This window comes from Peromyscus eremicus, chromosome 23, assembly GCF_949786415.1.
Source record: "Peromyscus eremicus chromosome 23, PerEre_H2_v1, whole genome shotgun sequence".
In the NCBI taxonomy this organism is placed as follows: Eukaryota; Metazoa; Chordata; class Mammalia; order Rodentia; family Cricetidae; genus Peromyscus; species Peromyscus eremicus.
Window position 1 is genome coordinate 75,117 of NC_081438.1, and position 17,884 is coordinate 93,000.

A 17,884-nucleotide genomic window follows, 5' to 3' on the forward strand; every position below is an offset into this window, starting at 1 on the left:
CTCTCCACTGCTGAGATGGAGTGTGTTTTGTGTGGTCGGAGACTGCTCTGGGGTTTGGTCCTCGTAGCCTAGACTTGGTGCAGTACAGAAGAGGATACAGTAGCACAATAGCGGTATGCATTCTGGGATAGGCAGCTAACGAGCTCCAGGCATACCAGGGTGACCCCTAGGCATGTTGAGAAGAATCAATAGAAGAGTCCTGAGAACGCTGACATCTGAGAAATACAGATCAGCAAGTGGCAGCCAAGGTTAGGTTCTTAAAATTTTGCTAAGAGGGCAGTCTTTACTTTGGACTAAATGTATAGAGAAATGCTTTATAGATAAAGGCATTTACAAAGTGATTATACCCTTAAAAGGATGTAATTATTCAATCCTGTAAGAACTTCAGCTAGGGTTTATTTAGTAGCATATTCTATGAAATTGTATTGTGGCGAGTATTAAACATTAAAAAAACCTTTGGAGTGTGAATCTAATTAGTCTTATTAAATAAAAACGTAGAGTCAGATATTAGGGTGAAAGCTGAAAGATCAGAGAAGCAACCACTACAGACTTCTTACCTCTACAAATCCTCAGACCGAAATGGGGGGATCCTGTCTCTATGAATCCTCAGACTGAATGGCTGTCAGGTCCTGTCTCCACCTCCCAAGTGCTGGGATCAAAAGTGTGCAACACTGCCACCACTGGCTCTGTTTCTTTTTTAGACTGGTTCAAGGGTGGCCTTGAACTCCTGATCTTCCTGCTTCCTTCTCCCAAGTGCTGGGATTAAAGGTGTGTGCCACTGCCTGGCCTCTATAGTTAACTAGTGGCTCGCTTCACCCTCTGATCTCCAGGCAAGCTTTATTTGTTAGAACACACAAAAAAATATCATACAACAAACCCTTTCCACAAGAGAGTACAAGATAACAATATGAAAACATTATTCATGGTAGGTAGAAAAGCTATCTGCAGACATGAATGTGCAGTTACTTGAAGTGTGTCACATATTCAGACTGGGGAACAATGAACCAGGACTGTTGGGGTGCTGGGGTCAGAGACCAAGCTGTTTTTTGTTTCTTTTTCTTTTTTTTTTTTCTTGAGACAGGATTTCTCTGTGTAGTTTTGGTGCCTGTCCTGGATCTCGCTCTGTAGACCAGGCCAGCGTCGAACTCACAGAGATCTGCCTGCTTCTGCCTCCCGAATGCTGGGAATAAAGGCATGTGCCACTGCCACCCAGCAGACCAAGCTGTTTTTAAGATCACTGGTTGTAAATTAACTTAATTATAACAACTCTGTCACCTTTCATTTTAGATGTTATCTGGGGTATTGTCTCTGCTCCCTAGTTCCCTGAGAACACCTCAGAAAGATTATCTTCAAAGAGAGTTGAGCTCTTGAGTCTAGGTCCCAATTGACCAACTGTTCTCTGTCCACAGGTGCAGTGTGCCTACAACCCTTCTGCCATTTGTACTGGGGTTGCACCCGGACTGGCTGCTTTGGCTGCTTGGCTCCATTCTGTGGTAATGTCAGCTCTTCAGCCTAGTTGCTTTGACTTTATTATGTTCTCTTGATTACTTGGGTAGGTGGTATTGAATTGTGACCTGCTGTGTTCAGAAAAAAATGAGGCTACCATGAGCCATCAAGTGATTGATTACCTGCCTTTTTCTGCTACACTACAAAGTTTTGTCACTTTTAGAAGTCTAAAACCCATGTTGCTTCAAGTGCAAGCAGTAATAAAACAAGAAATAGCAGTTACTATACAGAAGAAATTGCTTATTCACATAAAAACACTTTCTGTAATCCTAGCCCCCCAGAGACTTAGGCAGGAGGATCACAAATTCAAGGGTAGCTGGGTGTGGTGCTGCATGCTGCATTAAGGCATGTGCTAGCACTGCCTGCTCCACTAGGAATCATTTTATTGCTATGTTCATGTAGGAGAATATTCTCTTCTAGTGCCCATGGCCTAACTAGGACAGGTTCTTGGCCCCATTAACAATGTTGGGTAGGTGTTCCATTTCATGGAGAAGGCCTTAAAGCTAATTTAAAAAATGGTTGGTTAGCCAGGTGGTGGTGGTGCACGCTTTAATCCCAGCACTCAGGAGGCAGAGCCAGGCAGATCTCTGTGAGTTCAAGGCCAGCCTGGTCTACAGAGTTAGATCCAGGACAGGCACCAAAAGTATACAGAAAAACCCTGTCTCGAAACCGCCCCCCCCCCCAAAAAAAAGTGGTTGGTTACTTCTATTACATTTGTGCTGCTATTACACCAGTGGGTATATCTCACAGACAGGTCATTAATACAGCACACAGGGTTCATAGCTGGGTGAGACTGATGATTACTTTTTTCCTCTGGTAGCATGTATAATACCTTTGAACACTTTGAATGCTAGTTAGTAGGGGTGAAGCATCTAGCAGAGTACCAGCTTGATTTTTCCATGTTTGGTGACATAAATATATGATGACTTCAGCGGTAGGGTCTTACCTCAGGTCGTGGAGGGTTACCAATAGTATTGGCAATAGCCTGTAATGTCTAGGGGTAGTCTATGGGACTCTAGCCAATGACTGAAAAAGATGTAACCCATTCCTGGAACTGGGGTTTTATTTATTAGTATATGGTGTATAGTTGGGCATTGACTCCCCTATTATATTCCATCATCCTTATTTGAGACAGGATCTTTCAGTGAACCTAATGTTCACTAATTGGCTACACTGGTTGGGCCAGCAATGTAACAGGAATTTCTAAATGGTCTTTTAATAAAAAACCTGGAGCCTGATAGTGGTGTAAATGCTGAAAGATCAGAGAGACAAAGGAACAAGTCACAGCCACTACCTCTTACCTCACCAACTCCTCAGCCTGAAAAAGCCTTTAGTTCCTGTCTCCTCATGCCTTATATGCCTTTCTCTGCCCAGCCATCACTTCCTGGGATTAAAGGCGTGTGCCACCACAGCCTGGCTCTGTTTTCTCTCCTAGACTGAGTCATTCTCATGTAGTCCAGGGTGGCTTTGAACTCGCAGAGATCCAGACGGATCTCTGCCTCCTGAGTGCTAGGATTAAAGGTGTGTGCCACCACTGCCTGGCCTCTATGTTTAATCTAGTGGCTGGCTCTATTCTCTGATCTTCAGGCAAATTTTATTAGGGTACACAATATATCACCACACAGCAATTTCCAGGAATCCACTTGTCTCTTTCCTCCACCAATACTAGTATTATAGACATGCTCTGCTACACTTGGCTTTCTTTCTTTCTTTTTTTTAAATAGTCATATTGGGGATTGAAACTCAGTTCTGCATACTTATGTGGTAGGCATTTTACTGATTGAGGCATTTCCTAAGCTTGTTGCTATTTACAGTCTATAATGGAAAGAGATTTCGTTATCCTGTCAGGCCAACAATACTTGGATACTACATCATCCTTTTAAAAAAAGATAACATTCCTCCTTCCTCTGGCAGAGCTCAACCTGGGGGACAAGTGCTTGGATGGAGTGCTGAACAATAACAACTATGAGTCGGACATCCTGAAGGTATCAGCTCCACACTTGCCTTGGGGTTCCAGTGAAAACCATGAAGCTTTCCTATAATTTTTATGGTTTCTGTTAGGACACATTTTCTCTTTAGCATTTCCTGCAGACATGTACTCCCATAACTGGCAGCACACACTGCATTATCTGACTAGTATAATCTGATTCCATGATTCCATGATATATATATTAGGTTTTTCCCTGTATTCTAAAATGAGGTAATTCCTGTTTGCTGATCATGCTGTCAAACTGTATGAATTGGTTAATACATCTTACAAAGAGGGTATCTCAATTCTGGCTCCTTTTTCTGAACATTTTCTTTTCCAAGTTTGAGGAAGCTAGCTTAGCTCTTAGAATTGTAACATGTTCAATTCTGCCTTTTTATGTTGAGAACTTTGCCTCCCTTTGAGAACATTCATTTACTTGCACACATCACCAGACTTACTTAACTGAGCACCACTACACTCTACTTTTAGGTACATGAAAACCTTTTTGTAACAGCCTTGAACACTGTCTAAATAGAGAAATCAAAGGCCTGGCATTCAGCTGTACTTGTCACTCTTAGGGGATAGGTGAGTGGGTGAGGGTGAGTGTAAAAAGGAGAAATTCAACAATACTCGGAGATTAAAAGAAAAAAATTCTCATTAGAGCGTGCTACTGAAACCTCTATCTTCTATTCAAGGAGATTTGTCTTCTACCAGCAGCATTCCATAGCTTACATAGGGCAGGCAGTATCTAAGTGGTTATTGGTGATTGTCACTTCTCAAGGGCATATGTCTGCCTTTTCAGAAAACAAGGGAAGGGGGCTCCAGCAAGCAGTTTACAAAAGCAGAAGTCAGTAGTTTAGTGGTTTAATTTTAACTATGTTAGAAGCAAAACTATGATTTAGAGTTGTTTTCTTATTCCTCTGTCCCTTTTAATAGTATTTAATGTTAACGCTTGCTACTTTCCTTTTCCCCTTCAGTGTCTTCTCCGTTGTTGTGCTTTGAATGTGTGGAATTTTCTGAGAGAATAGTGATTCTTATTCAGGTCCAGAGGCTAAAGAGCCTCTCGACAAAGAACTTGTAAGACCTATGAGAGGACTGACTCTAGTTTATCCACTGGCTCTGTGCAAATGCTCAAGGGCAGCTGTGTTCTGACTTCATCCACCTTCAGAGTCCTTTTATGAAGTGTCCTCTTATTCGTTTAGTGATTCTCCTTCTAAACTGGAATTTCTTTTCATATTTCTTCCCATCACAGAATTACCTGGCAACCAGGGGTCTGACATGGAAAAATATGTTGGCAGAGAGTCTCCTAGCTCTACAGCGGGGTGTATTTCTACTGTCTGGTAAGCATTGTTTAGCCAGCCCTGCCCTCCAGAACGGGCATTAATTTTGTTGTTGTTGTTTTGTTTTTGTTTTTTTGAGACAGGGTTTCTCTGTGTAGTTTTGGTGCCTGTCCTGGATCTCGCTCTGTAGACCAGGCTAGCCTTGAACTCACAGAGATCCGCTTGCCTCTGCCTCCCGAGTGCTGGGATTAAAGGCGTGTGGCACTACCGCTCAGCCATGGGCATTAATTTTTAAGGGTTGCTTTGTCTCCTGTAAAGTGATAAGAACGTGGTAGGCCATACTTGGTGATGTTATGTCTGCTTTCTACATTTATGACTTTGATTCTCACCCTTCCTAGGAAGAGAGAAAGGTCTAGACACTTTAAACTTTTGTTTTATTTTGGCAGAGTCTCATTATGTAGCCTAGGCTGGCCCTGAACTCCTTAACCTCCTATCTTCCTCCTTAGTGCTGGGATGACAGACAGGAGCCGCCACTTCTGCCTAATCACTTTTGAGATTTGAAAAGCTTTGCTTGAACCTGTAGCACATGTTCCAGCACCTTTCTCCGCATCAGGGAAGGGGTGGAACATGGCTTAGGGAGTCTCCACCACTTGGTCACTTGATTTGTCATCACTCAGTTGGGGGACAGATTGGAAGAGGGTGTTGTGCTTTCTTCCAGAGGACTACATAGTGTGGAAAGCTATAGAAATCGTAACAATTTTTTTTTTAAAATATTTAACTGTTTATTAAGGAAAATGTGAGCAGTTTTCTTTAACTCCCTTGGGTTGTTTCTTCCTGGTGACTGTGTTCTGGTGTGTCTTACCTGTTGTTGCAGTCCATCTAACTTCTATGAATACTTTTGATTTCTTAATATTATAATGAGAGTAGCTCATACAGAAAATATGAGTGACTTTCTGCTCTTCCGGAGGACACAGACAAATCTCTACTGGCCTGCATGGATATTCACTCTAGCACAAGTATAAATAAAATAAATACTTTAAAAAAAAAAAAAAAAAGCTTGACATGGTGGTATACTCCTTTAATCTCAGCACTCAAGGGACAGAAGCAGGAAGATTTCTATGAATTTGAGGTCAGCCCAATCTACATAGCCAGGGTTTTGTTGAGAGACCCTGTCTCAAAAGACCAAAAAAGTTACCGGGTGGTGGTGGTGGTGGTGGTGGTGGTGGTGCTGCTGCTGCTGCTGCTGCTGCTGCTGCTGCTGCTGCTGCTGCACACCTTTAATCCCAGCACTTGGGAGGCAGAGGTAGGTGGGTCTCTGTGAGTTCAAGGCCAGCCTGGTCTACAAAGTGAGTGCCAGGACAACCAGAGCTGTAACATAGAGAAACCCTGTCTTGAAAAACAAAAAACAAAACAAAACAAAAAAGACCAAGGAAATACAAATGCTTTTGGTGAAGAACAAGGGATAAAGTAAAACTCACTTGAAATCCCACACCTAAACTGCTGGCAGGAGTAGCCTGCTTACCTAGCATGTGTGATGTCCTGGTTTTTGTCTCCAGCATTGGAAAAGCATAAACAAAGAATAAAAAATACTGGGAATAGTTTTTTCATGCCCATCCACCCAGTCTCTTTGAAGAGGCCCCATTTGTGGGTTACATTACAGATGGTACCCTATTAGTGTCCTGTTTGCACTCAGCATGTATCACACACTCCCTTCTGCCAAGAAATGTCCAGGCATTGTTTTTTAGGTAGTGGGAACTGGCATACTAAGCAATGTCCCCAGCCCTGCCTTGGTTTATTTTTATTACATAGAGGGTTTTGGGAGGGGGGCAGATTAGGGATACTGATTATGACTCCAATTAGGCTTGGACTTGCTGTATAACATGGCTGATCTTGAACTTCTGATTCTCATTCCCTCACCTCCTAAGTGCTGGCAGAAGCCAGCCTATACCAGTCTTATATAGTGCTGGGGATCAATACATATTTCCAGTTTTATACAGTGCTGGGCATTGAACCCAGGGCTTTGTGCATGCTAAGCAAGCATTCTACCACCTGAGCTACGTTACCAGCCCTACATAGAGTTTTAATAGCATAGCCTTATTTAGCTACTTCATGAAAGGATATTTATTTCTTGTTTTTCACTACATTAATGCCACAGCTATTGAGCATGCAATGCTATACACTTAAAAGTTGTCATTTTAGACTATGTCACTGGGATTTTTATGACAGTAGTACATGAAGCTGAGACTCTGCCACACGAATACACTGTCCTTCCTAAGGTTGTACAGGTTACCCCTCATGCTTGAGCATCCCCTGCCTCTTGGCTTTGTATTTGGCATTTAGTTTTGTGAATATGAGAGAAGTTGACCTTGACTTACTATTTTAATGCCTTTGTGTGACTGTTAACAAAATTGAAGGCCTTTTTGCATCTATACTTGCTTATCTATGATCCTGGACTTTATATACACTCTTTGGGGAGGGTCACTGGCAGCACTGACATGCTGTCTTTGTTAAAGTATATTGTGTTGTAAATATGTTCTTACTGTAGCATTAGTACTTCATGGTTTGTGTTTTTATATTTCCATTTCAAATTTTAAATCAAGGGTGGGGGTGGGGTGGGGGGGTGGGGGTGGGGGCTGGAGAGATGGCTCAGAGGTTAAGAGCACTGACTGTTCTTCCAAAGGTCTTGAGTTCAATTCCCAGCAACCACATGGTGGCTCACTACCATCTGTAATGATATCTGGTGCCCTCTTCTGGCCTGCAGGGATGTGTGCAGACAGAACACTGTATACATAATAAATAAATAAATCTTTAAAAAAAAAAATTTTTAAATCGTAGGTAGTCAAAATTATAAATCTTTTTTCGATTTTTATTTTCAACACATTAGGTTTAGCATCCCAAATTTGAAAATGCCTCCAACATTTGTAACCATAAGAGTGCTGAAGATGCCGGGCAGTGGTGGCACACACCTTTAATCCCAGCACTTACGAGGTAGAGGCAGGTGGATCTCTGTGAGTTCAAGGCCAGCCTGGTCTACAAAGCGAGTTCCAGGACAGCCAGGAATATTACATAGAGAAACCCTGTCTCAAAAAGCCAAAAAAAAAAAAAAGAGTGCTGAAGACATGATACCATAAAAGGAAAACCTGTACCAGACCTGCTATGATAGGTCATTATATGAAATCACCTTCAGGCAATGTGTGTGAGATGTATTAAAAATGTAAATGATTCTATGTTTAGAATTGGGTCCCCCAGTTCTCATTACCTATACACAAATCACCAGGCATTGTTGCATACACCTTTAATTTCAGTACTGGGGAAACAGAGGCAGATGGATCTATCTGAGTTCAATGTCAGCCTGGTCTACAAAGTGAGTTCCAGGTAAGCAAGGACTCATAGTGAGATCCTGTCTCAAAAAACAGGTCGGGAGGCTTGAGAGATGGCTCAGCAGTTAAGAGCACTGGGTACTCTTTCAGAGGATCTAAGTTTGGTTCCCTGAACCCACATAATGGTTTACATCTATTCATAATTCCAATTCCATGGTATCCAATGTTTTCTGACCTCTGTTGGTACCAGGCACATACGTAGTATACATACATACATGCAAACAAAACACTTATACATACTTTTTAAATCCTTTGGGACATTTACATAAATGTCCCCAAATCTGGAAAATCAATCTATAATCCAAAATACCTCTGATCCTATGTGTTTCAGATAAGAAATAATTAACCATACTTAAATGTAGCACAAGAGAAAATACTCTTTCCAATCTTAATATTTTGGGAGGGAAGTTTTAAAAAATATTTAAAAATTTTAATTCACATGAGATTATTTTACTATTAAAAACTAAACTAGCCGGGTGGTGGTGGCGCACGCCTTTAATCCCAGCACTTGGAAGGTAGAGGCAGGCGGATCTCTGTGAGTTCAAGGCCAGCCTGGGCTACAGAGTGAGTTCCAGGACAGGCTCCAAAGCTACACAGAGAAACTCTGTCTCGAAAAACCAAAAAAAAAAAACCCCAAAAAACAACAACAAATAAACCCCCTAAACTATAGTGGGGCTGGAGAGATGGTTTAGTGGTGATAAGCATTTGTTGCTTTGGAGAGGACAAGGTTCCCAGCACCCACATGGTGACTTACAACCATCTGTACTCCAATTCTAGAGGATCCAGTGCCTTCTGGTCTTTTCAAGTAATGCACACATGTGGCACACAGACATTCATGTAGACAAACATTCATAAAATAAAAATAAATCTTAAAAAAAAACCAGCTAAATTAGTATTTAGATTGGTTTTGGAATTGTTTTCCAGATATCTAGCCCACTGTCTCTACCTCATTATGGTGTTAGTTTCCTACTGGTTAGAAGTATGTCTGTTTTGCTATTTAAAAAATGACATTGCCTGATAAATGGTTATGTCCAGATATGGCTGTCTTCCCCCAGATTACAGAGTCACTGGAAACACTGTACTGTGTTACTGCTGTGGTCTGCGCAGCTTCCGAGAGCTGACCTACCAGTATCGGCAGAACATTCCTGCTTCAGAGTTGCCAGGTAAGGAGCCTGTTCTGTCTGTATTGGCTTCTTCTCAATTGGAACAGGTACTTAGCATGGCATTATACTCCATACTTAACAGAAGTTGTAGAATGTAGGCAGAAGACAGACACACAGGATGGCTGAGGCTGCATTTGCTTTTGGGACCGGGTCAAGACACATGGGTTTCTAGAGCAAAGCAACATAAAGACACCAACCACTAGAACAACTTCATTTCCTTGACTTGGTTTTCAGGTAAATTTGTTTTTCTTGTCCAAAAATCTTGGCATGATTTATGAAAACTGATCATAAAAAGAGATGCGATGTAAGCTTGGTAAAGTGCTTGTTGTGCAAAACAAAAACTAGGTATGTGGGTCTTGTAGCGGATCCAGGTTTAGTTTCCAGAACCCACGTGGAAACTTACATCTGTTTGTAACTCCAGTTCCAGAGGAACTGGTGTTCTCTTCTGGCCTGTGTGAGCACCAAGCACACACACAGTGCACTTAGGTACATGCAGACAAAACACTCTTACACATAAAATAAATAAAACAAAAATCTTTTTTTAAAAAACAAAAAAGAAAAAGCCAGGTGTAGCAGCTCATACTTATAATTCCACAACTGGGGAGGCACAGATAGGCAGGTCCCTGGTTTAGCCAGGAAGCTTAGCCTAATTGGCAAGCTCTAGGCCACTTGAAAGACCTTGTCTCAAAAAAAAAAAAAAAAAAAAAAAAAAAAAAAAAAATTCAATGTAGGTGATGACATCTGACACTTAACTTCTGGCTTCTACACATACACGTGTACCCACATACATGTACCTGTATGAACACAAACACACACACAGAGTGACAAAGATGCTTTGTGCTCGGAGTTTCCCTGTATCTCCAGTTAAATTCATTTAGCTACATGAAAGGTGTGTGATACATCTAATGTAGACATGTACTTTCTTTTCCAGTGACTGTAACATCCCGTCCTGATTGCTACTGGGGCCGTAACTGTCGCACTCAGGTGAAGGCTCACCATGCAATGTGAGTGAAGCTGGGGGACATTTGGGTCAACTGCAGGTCCTCTAGGCTTAGAGCTTGGGAAGGCAACAGTAACAGTGAATTATATGCTAAAAAAAAAAAATGCACTTTAGGGACTTAAAGTATCGTCTATAGTAGAATACAAAGTTCTGGGTTCAGTTCCCAGCATCCCACTCCATCCCCCAAATACACATATATATGCTAATTTAATCCCTATACATCTATAAAATCATGCATTGTGTAAAATAGTATTTTCATACAGAAATTTGTCATGAAGTGTCGTGGCACAGGTGTGTGGGTTCACTCAAATCCATGGAAAGAAGACTCAGAGCTACCTTAAGAATGAATCTAGCCGGGCAGTGGTGGAGCACGCCTTTAATCCCAGCACTCGGGAGGCAGAGCCAGGTGGATATTTGTGAGTTCGAGGCCAGCCTGGTCTACAGAGCGAGATCCAGGAAAGGCACAAAGTTACACAGAGAAACCCCGTCTCGAAAAACCAAAAAAAAAAAAAAAAATGAATCTAGCCTTTCCGGCTGCTGGGGGATCCAGTCTCTAATGACTGAAACACTTTCTCTTCACCCAGGATATTTTTGTTTTTCTCAATATTTACTTAGGCCAGTTGATTTCCATATGTTCAAAACAACTTGAAAGAAGCTCCCAAAAATACAATGCCAACTGTAAATTTCTCTATTCATCAGGTACCACAGTTTTCCAGGTTTCCTGAACCAAGTTTTGCATAGGCCTTTGTATCCTTGGGAGACTCTGAGACAAGATTCACATAGGGTGACAACAGGAACAACAGGTGTCTACTAAACAAAAGATGGATTAGGGCTAAGTGCTAACACTCCAGAACTAAGCCAGGTGTAACCCAGCAGGAATGCTGCCACAGAAATTCTGCTCTTATGTTACTGCATTTCTTGAACTGCTTCTATGCAAATATCTACCTCCATCTTTCATCTGTGTCTTCATGGTTGGAGTCACATTATGCTTTATCTGACAGCTTCCAGTGGTAGCTCTCTCTGGGTCAGTAGCTGTGGTCTGAGCACATGCTGACAAAGTTACTGGCCCAATTTGTGATAGATTAATACCTGGGGTTTTCTTCATACTCTGTGTGTGGTGGGAGTTGTGTTATAACTTAGCCACTCTCACTGTGGTGTCTTCAACATAGTCTTCATATGCTATTCATAGCAACATCTGCATTGCCTTATGAAGTCAGCGCTCAGCACTAATCTTTCTGCTCCTGTTTTTAAACAGTTAGTGGTATGGTCCTCTGCTAGTCAATCCATTCGCCTGTATTTAATCTCTAAACACAGATTTTTGATTCAGAATAAGTCAATGGAACTGGTGCCCACAATATGAGAGAAAGATGAGAATAGAGATGACTTCTTAATTGGTAGCTTTGTGGTGTAAAACCTTGCATTGTGCTTGAGCATGAACAGCAGACACCATCTATTTCAAGAAAGGAAATTTTAGGTTGTAGAGATGGCCCAGCATTTAAGACTGTATGCTGCTCTTGGCAGAGGATCTGAGTTCAGTTTCCAGCACTCACATTGGACAGTTAGTAACCACCTATTACTCTAGCTGCAGGCGATCAGATATTGGTGGCCTGAAAAACCCACATGCAGGTGTGCATACCTTCACACAGATATATACAGAACTAAAAGTAATACAAATACATATATATTTTTTGTTTTTGTTTTCCGAGACAGGGTTTCTCTGTGTAGTTTTGGTGCCTGTCCTGGATCTGGCTCTGTAGACCAGGCTGGTCTTGAACTCACAGAGATCCACTTGTCTCTGTCTCCCGAGTGCTGGGATAAAAGACGTGTGCCACCACCACCCAGCTTAGAAATAAATCTTTTTTAAAAAAGAAAGAAGGAAGGAAGCTGGGCAGGGTGGTGCACACCTTTAATTCCAGCACTCTGGAGGTAGAGGCTGGTGGATCTCTGTGAGTTCTAGGCCAGCCTGGTCTACAAAGTGAGTTCTAGGACAGCCAAGGCTGTTACACAGAGAAACCCTGTCTCAAAGGAAAAAAAAAAAGGAAGGAAGGAAGGAAGGAAGGACATTTCACAACTAACTCACTTTCATTCATGGTAGTATGGATATGAGTAACAAAGGCACATGCCACTTTCTCCATGCATATCTCCAGTCTTGCCCCTGGTTTGTGGAGAGGGGAAGGTGTACACTGTCACCTCAGCATCTGTCTCCACCCTGCTGGGTGAAGTATAGGCAAAGGCATACACTAAGGAAACACAGCTCTTATTCTCTAATCTAATACATTACCCACAGTGTTTTCATTTTTATTTTAAAATGTAAAAAGAGAAAAAGACTACCTTTGGAGTTTAGTGTCTTTAATATTACTAAAAAATACTTAGAGGGACTGGAGAGGTGGCTCAGCCGTTAAGAGCACTTGCTCCTGTTCCAGACGACTTGAGTTTGGTTCCCAGCACCAGTGTCAAATAACACAACCACCTGTAATACCAGCTCCAGGGGATTTGATTTCCTCTTCTGGCCACCCTGGCCACCTGTACACACATGGCATATATTCAAACAGACACATATAAATACATATAAACTTAAAATTCTTTTAAAAACACAGTATTTTTTTATTTTTTTATTTTTTATTTATTTATTTATTTTTTTTTTGGTTTTTCAAGACAGGGTTTCTCTGTGTAGCTTTGCGCCTTTCCTGGAACTCACTTGGTAGTCCAGGCTGGCCTCGAACTCACAGAGATCCGCCTGGCTCTGCCTCCCGAGTGCTGGGATTAAAGGCGTGCGCCACCACCGCCCGGCTTTTTTTTTTTTTTTTTTTTTTTTGGTTTTTCAAAAAGCATAAAAATTGTTGAGTGAGATCACATATATGATGCACACTTTTTTTTTTTTTTAAAGATTTATTTATTATGTATACAATGAGTGTTCAGCCTGCAGGCCAGAAGAGGGCACCAGATCTCATTGTAGATGGTTGTGAGCCACCATGTGGTTGCTGGGAATTGAACTCAGGACCTCTAGAAGAACAGCCAGTGCTCTTAACCTCTGAGCCATCTCTCCAGCCCCGCACACATGTTTTTATGTGGTGATTACAGTATGCAGTTTCACAGATTGAGTAGTCTTTGATGTTTTCTCTCCCTGCAGGAAATTCAATCACATCTGTGAACAGACAAGGTTCAAGAACTGAGCGTTGGAGGATACACATAAAACAGTTACAGAGCACAGGAGGCAATAACACTATGTTTTTAAAAATACCACATACAGACACATTAAGGGCATTTTTCAAGTTCTCCCTTTAGAGTTCCAGCACTGGTTTCTGGTCAGGCACTCTGGTATGGCTTTTCCCTCTGTGGAGCTTTAACCTCAGTCACACACACACACACACACCCCCCATGTGCTCTGGTATGGCTTTTCCCTCTGTGGAGCTTTAACCTCAGTCACACACACACACACACACACACACACACACACACACACACACACACACACCATGTGCCCCAATCACCCAGGAGGCCTACTGGTCACACTAGTCTCCTAGTCAGTGCCGGCAGACCAACAGACAGATCTCTCTCCCACTAGACAGCTCTCCCTGTGTGTGGTGAGGCAGTGACAAGTGCAGGTTTATACTTTTGTATCTTTTATACCTTGTACCTTGACTACAGTTAAAATGGAAAAGTTTCATGGGAAAAGGGGTCAGATACGTCAGAAGTACCTATGTAAGAAAAGGAAGCGTAAGTTTACAGCCTCCATGGATGTACAGGATATTCTTCTGTCTGGAAAGCCTTTTGTATATTTTTTATTTTAATAGGTTTGGTGCTTATCTTCTAATAAGATTTAAATATTAAAAACTGTAGCACAAATGTAATTTACAAATTGACTGAAATTGGAAATAGTCTGATATTTGAAAGAATGAGCATATGTTTCTGTATTTAAAAAAAATCATTAAATGTCCAAAACTGCTAATCCTGAGGAGGATATCTTGAGTATCCAGCTCCTTGACACAGGGCTGACCTATGCCTCTTACGCGGCAGGGTACAGCCTCTGCCCTTAGCCCTCCAGTCCCCGGGAGCAGACCCCTGCTGAAACTCCAGATGGCTCCAGACTGATAGGGCCTCTACTTTCCAGCCCCTATCCTGGTACATTAGGTTTGTTATGTCATCTGGAATAATACTTGAAATTTTGTTTTTCATTTTTTTAAGCTTTTTTATCTTTTATTGAAATCACCTGTTATGTTTGTTTGCAAACTGCTAACTTTTTGCTTCTCAGGAATACAATTTTCACCTGTTGTCTTGCTCTTGATACAGACTGAGAGGCAGTACTATGTATTTGTGGGAGGTTCTCTTTTTTGATTTTAATAAATGAGCTGTGTTTGTTTCTCTTCTTGTGTTTCATTCATATGTGAGGTGCCACATGTTTCGTGCTAATGCAGACAGGTGCCACTAATTCACTACACTAATTCTTCACTACTCATAATATTTACTATATTGCCTGTTAGTCAATCTTGTGGCTCCACCAGGAGATAGATCATGTCAAGAGATAAGCAGACAGGATCTGGTTGGGCTCAAAACCTGAGCATCTTTGAACATGGCACAGGACAGTCTCTTTATTTTGTCAGTCCTGGTCAGTGGGAATGTTATCTACACCTTGAGCTGTGATGCTCAGTATTCAATCCACCCACCCCACCACTACCTCCCAACCACTCCACGCCCCTCCCCCCTTCAGGATTCAGGATCTATCCTGGGTTAGATAGGACCTGTACCTTTGCTCATGTCTGCAGGATCCTATTCCAGAGGGAAGCACGAGGGGCATGAAGCTCCTTGGGAATCACTTAATACTCAGTTCTTTAAGGAAGCATGGTGCCTGAGAGTTACTTCAGAGGGGAAGAGGGGATTCCACAGAATTTCTGATGAACACATGGTGGAGAGAACAAGGCCTACATGTTAGGCTCTAGCGTAAGGGAGCTTTGGACCATGGTGATGATTCCTGGGGGTGATTTGAGTGAGCTGCTCATAGAGACAGGTTTGTGGGCCTCGGGCAGTGTCTTTATGATCATCTAAACCTCCTTTCTCTAGACTCTCACATAGCTCATGTATTAGTTAATTTTCTTGTTGCTGTGTGAAATAAGGAAGGGCTTATTTTGACTGTCAGTTTGAAGGTATAGTCCATTGTAGTGGGAAAGACTTGTTGGTGGGAGTATGAAGCAGTTTGTCACATTGAATGTGCAGTGAAGACACAGAGAAATGATTGCTGGTGCTCAGCTTTCTCTTTGCATTTGAGAACCCAGCCCATGGGATGGTACAACCTACATTCAGGGTTGGTCTCAGCTAAATCTTTCTGTAAACAATCTCACGGACACATCCAGAGTTGTGTCTCCTAGGTGACCTCAAATCCATTCAAGTTGATAAGGATGTTGGACCATTCCACCCCAAAAAACCAACAATCTGCTGTTGTCTTGCAGCCTGTTACCTCATAGGGTATGCAGGCTTCCTCACAGGATTGCCACAGACTGTTTTCTTTTTAGCTCTTGAACCTGGCCTTGAAATACACCCAGAGCAGGGTCCTGTAGATCTCTGCTTCCTGGTACAGCAAGGGGGCACTCCTTGTAAACCAGTTTGAAGTTGTGGTCAGCTTGGCCTACACCCCTGCCTTGCCAGCTGTTGTACCCTTCCTTTTGCTATCAGAAGGAACCCTTCCTGTTCCAAGTTCAAACCAGAAGTGGGTCTTAGGAGTGCTAAAGGAACCAGGCTGACCCCAGGAAAACTTCATTGGGCCAGAATCCCAATTACAACTGAGAAAATTGGTTTAAAACAAGGAGCCCTTAATCCCAATTATAAAGGGCTAATTAAATCCTCAGGTTTAATCATCTTTATTACCTGATATTGTAGGGTGGGGTGAGGGATGGTCAGACCAGGATTCCAGCAGCTCCTCAACCCTGAACTGGCTTTTGCTTCAAAGACAGCTAAACCAGAGATGCAGTCCAATGTGGGTTTCTGCCTGTTGAGGGGACCCTAGTGACAACCTACCCTGCATTGGTCTGGCAGCCTAGGAGTGATGAGACAGGGTGGCGCTTACATAGCTATAGTGAGGCTCAGCCAACAGAGACAGAAACTGTTGGCACCAGAAGCCCAGAATCAGGAGACTGAAACTTAGTAAAAAGAACACAAAATCCAGTGTGGTTATAACTTCAAGTGTGGTATGATGGAAGAACCCAGACACTGTCCCTGAGACTGTTCTCTGGTTTTGCCTTCTCTCTTCCCTCAAATATTGGGATGCACAACAGTTAATGTTCAGACACTGTCAAGACTGTATGTAGAAGCTGGGTCTCACCTTGAGAAAGGAGAACAGAGGCCCACAAAGTGGGAGAAGCCAGACTCAACAGACATAGTTAGCCACATGTAAGTTCAGGTGATCTATAGCAGAGCCACCTCCACTAGTACCATTAAACACAGACATTAGTTTAAATGTCATATAACAATAGAACTACATAAATTGTATTAAAACCAAAGGGAATACACACTTGGACTTAAACACTTCCTAGTCTACTGTACTCCATGGTCTCTAAGCTCCCTGGTGTGTGTACATCTTTATGTCTCTGGATGGTGCGTTACTTGTCTTTCTAACATCTCAGATTTGCTTTGGCAGAATACTCCAGAGTAGATGCCGTCATACCACCCAGACATGCCATGAAAGCCTGCCTTCATGGTCTTCAGCATCTCAGAAAATATGATCTTGTGACTTGAGTCAAAACCCAGGCATCATCCTTCATCTCTCTTGCAGAGCTACTGCATTCCATATGACAAAACAACACTTCTCACAGCCTTTTGTGCCTGGGCCACTGCTTACCTCTGATTACTGTAGCCTTTGCCATCTCTGAAACTTCTGCCTTCCCACTGCTACAGGCCCTATTTGACCATCCTCTAGCCTTGTAGACCTTCCTTCCCTGTGCTGCTCATATTTAACACTCCTAGATCTTCACATGCTCTCTACCCACTCAGGCAAGTTCCAAGCTTACTTCCTCACAGGAACCTGGGAGCACACTGGAGTTCAGAAGCACTTTTCTCTAGGTATGTTTTGTTTAGGTACTGGCTCAGATTGATAAGAGAGGTCCTTTAAAAACTCTGTGTGTGTATGTGTGTGTGTGTGTGTGTGTGTGTGTGTGTGTGTGTGTGTGTGTGTGAGAGAGAGAGAGAGAGAGAGAGAGAGAGAGAGAGATTGATTGATTGATTGATTTTAGAGGCCAGCTTGTAGAGTTGGTTCTCTCCATCCACCTTTATATGGGCTTTTTTAGGTTGCCAGTCTTGTGCTGAAAGTATCTTTACTGCTGAGCCATTTACTAGCCCATCGAGGTCCTTTCTAAATTATCCATAAGATTGCTGAATACCTGCCCACCTATCCTGACATTATCTCCTGTCCTGTATGTCTGTTTGTTGACTGTTTCCCACCCTGGAGTAAGTTTCTTTACAGTGGGGATTTTAGACAGCATCTGGCAAAGACTTTGGCACACAGCAGTCCTCAGTAAGACAATAAACAGTTTGCCCTTGTAAGTGGCAGCTCCTCCCACTCTGCAACTCCAGCTCATACCAGGTATTGGTTTCTGAAG

General features: G+C 42.3%; 1 protein-coding gene across 2 annotated transcripts in view; it reads left to right on the top strand.

Moving 5' to 3' along the window:
* The window catches only part of Chfr (checkpoint with forkhead and ring finger domains), a 33,624-nt gene extending 19,959 nt beyond the window's left edge, over positions 1-13,665 (top strand). For both annotated transcript variants that reach the window (XM_059249738.1, XM_059249739.1), the window contains exons 13-18: positions 1,410-1,493; positions 3,421-3,491; positions 4,728-4,815; positions 9,191-9,298; positions 10,230-10,302; positions 13,429-13,665. In XM_059249738.1, coding sequence (XP_059105721.1) covers positions 1,410-1,493; positions 3,421-3,491; positions 4,728-4,815; positions 9,191-9,298; positions 10,230-10,302; positions 13,429-13,471 — 467 coding nt within the window. In that variant the 3' untranslated portion in view covers positions 13,472-13,665. The remainder of the gene's footprint in view (positions 1-1,409; positions 1,494-3,420; positions 3,492-4,727; positions 4,816-9,190; positions 9,299-10,229; positions 10,303-13,428) is intronic.
* Positions 13,666-17,884: the final 4,219 nt, after the last annotated feature.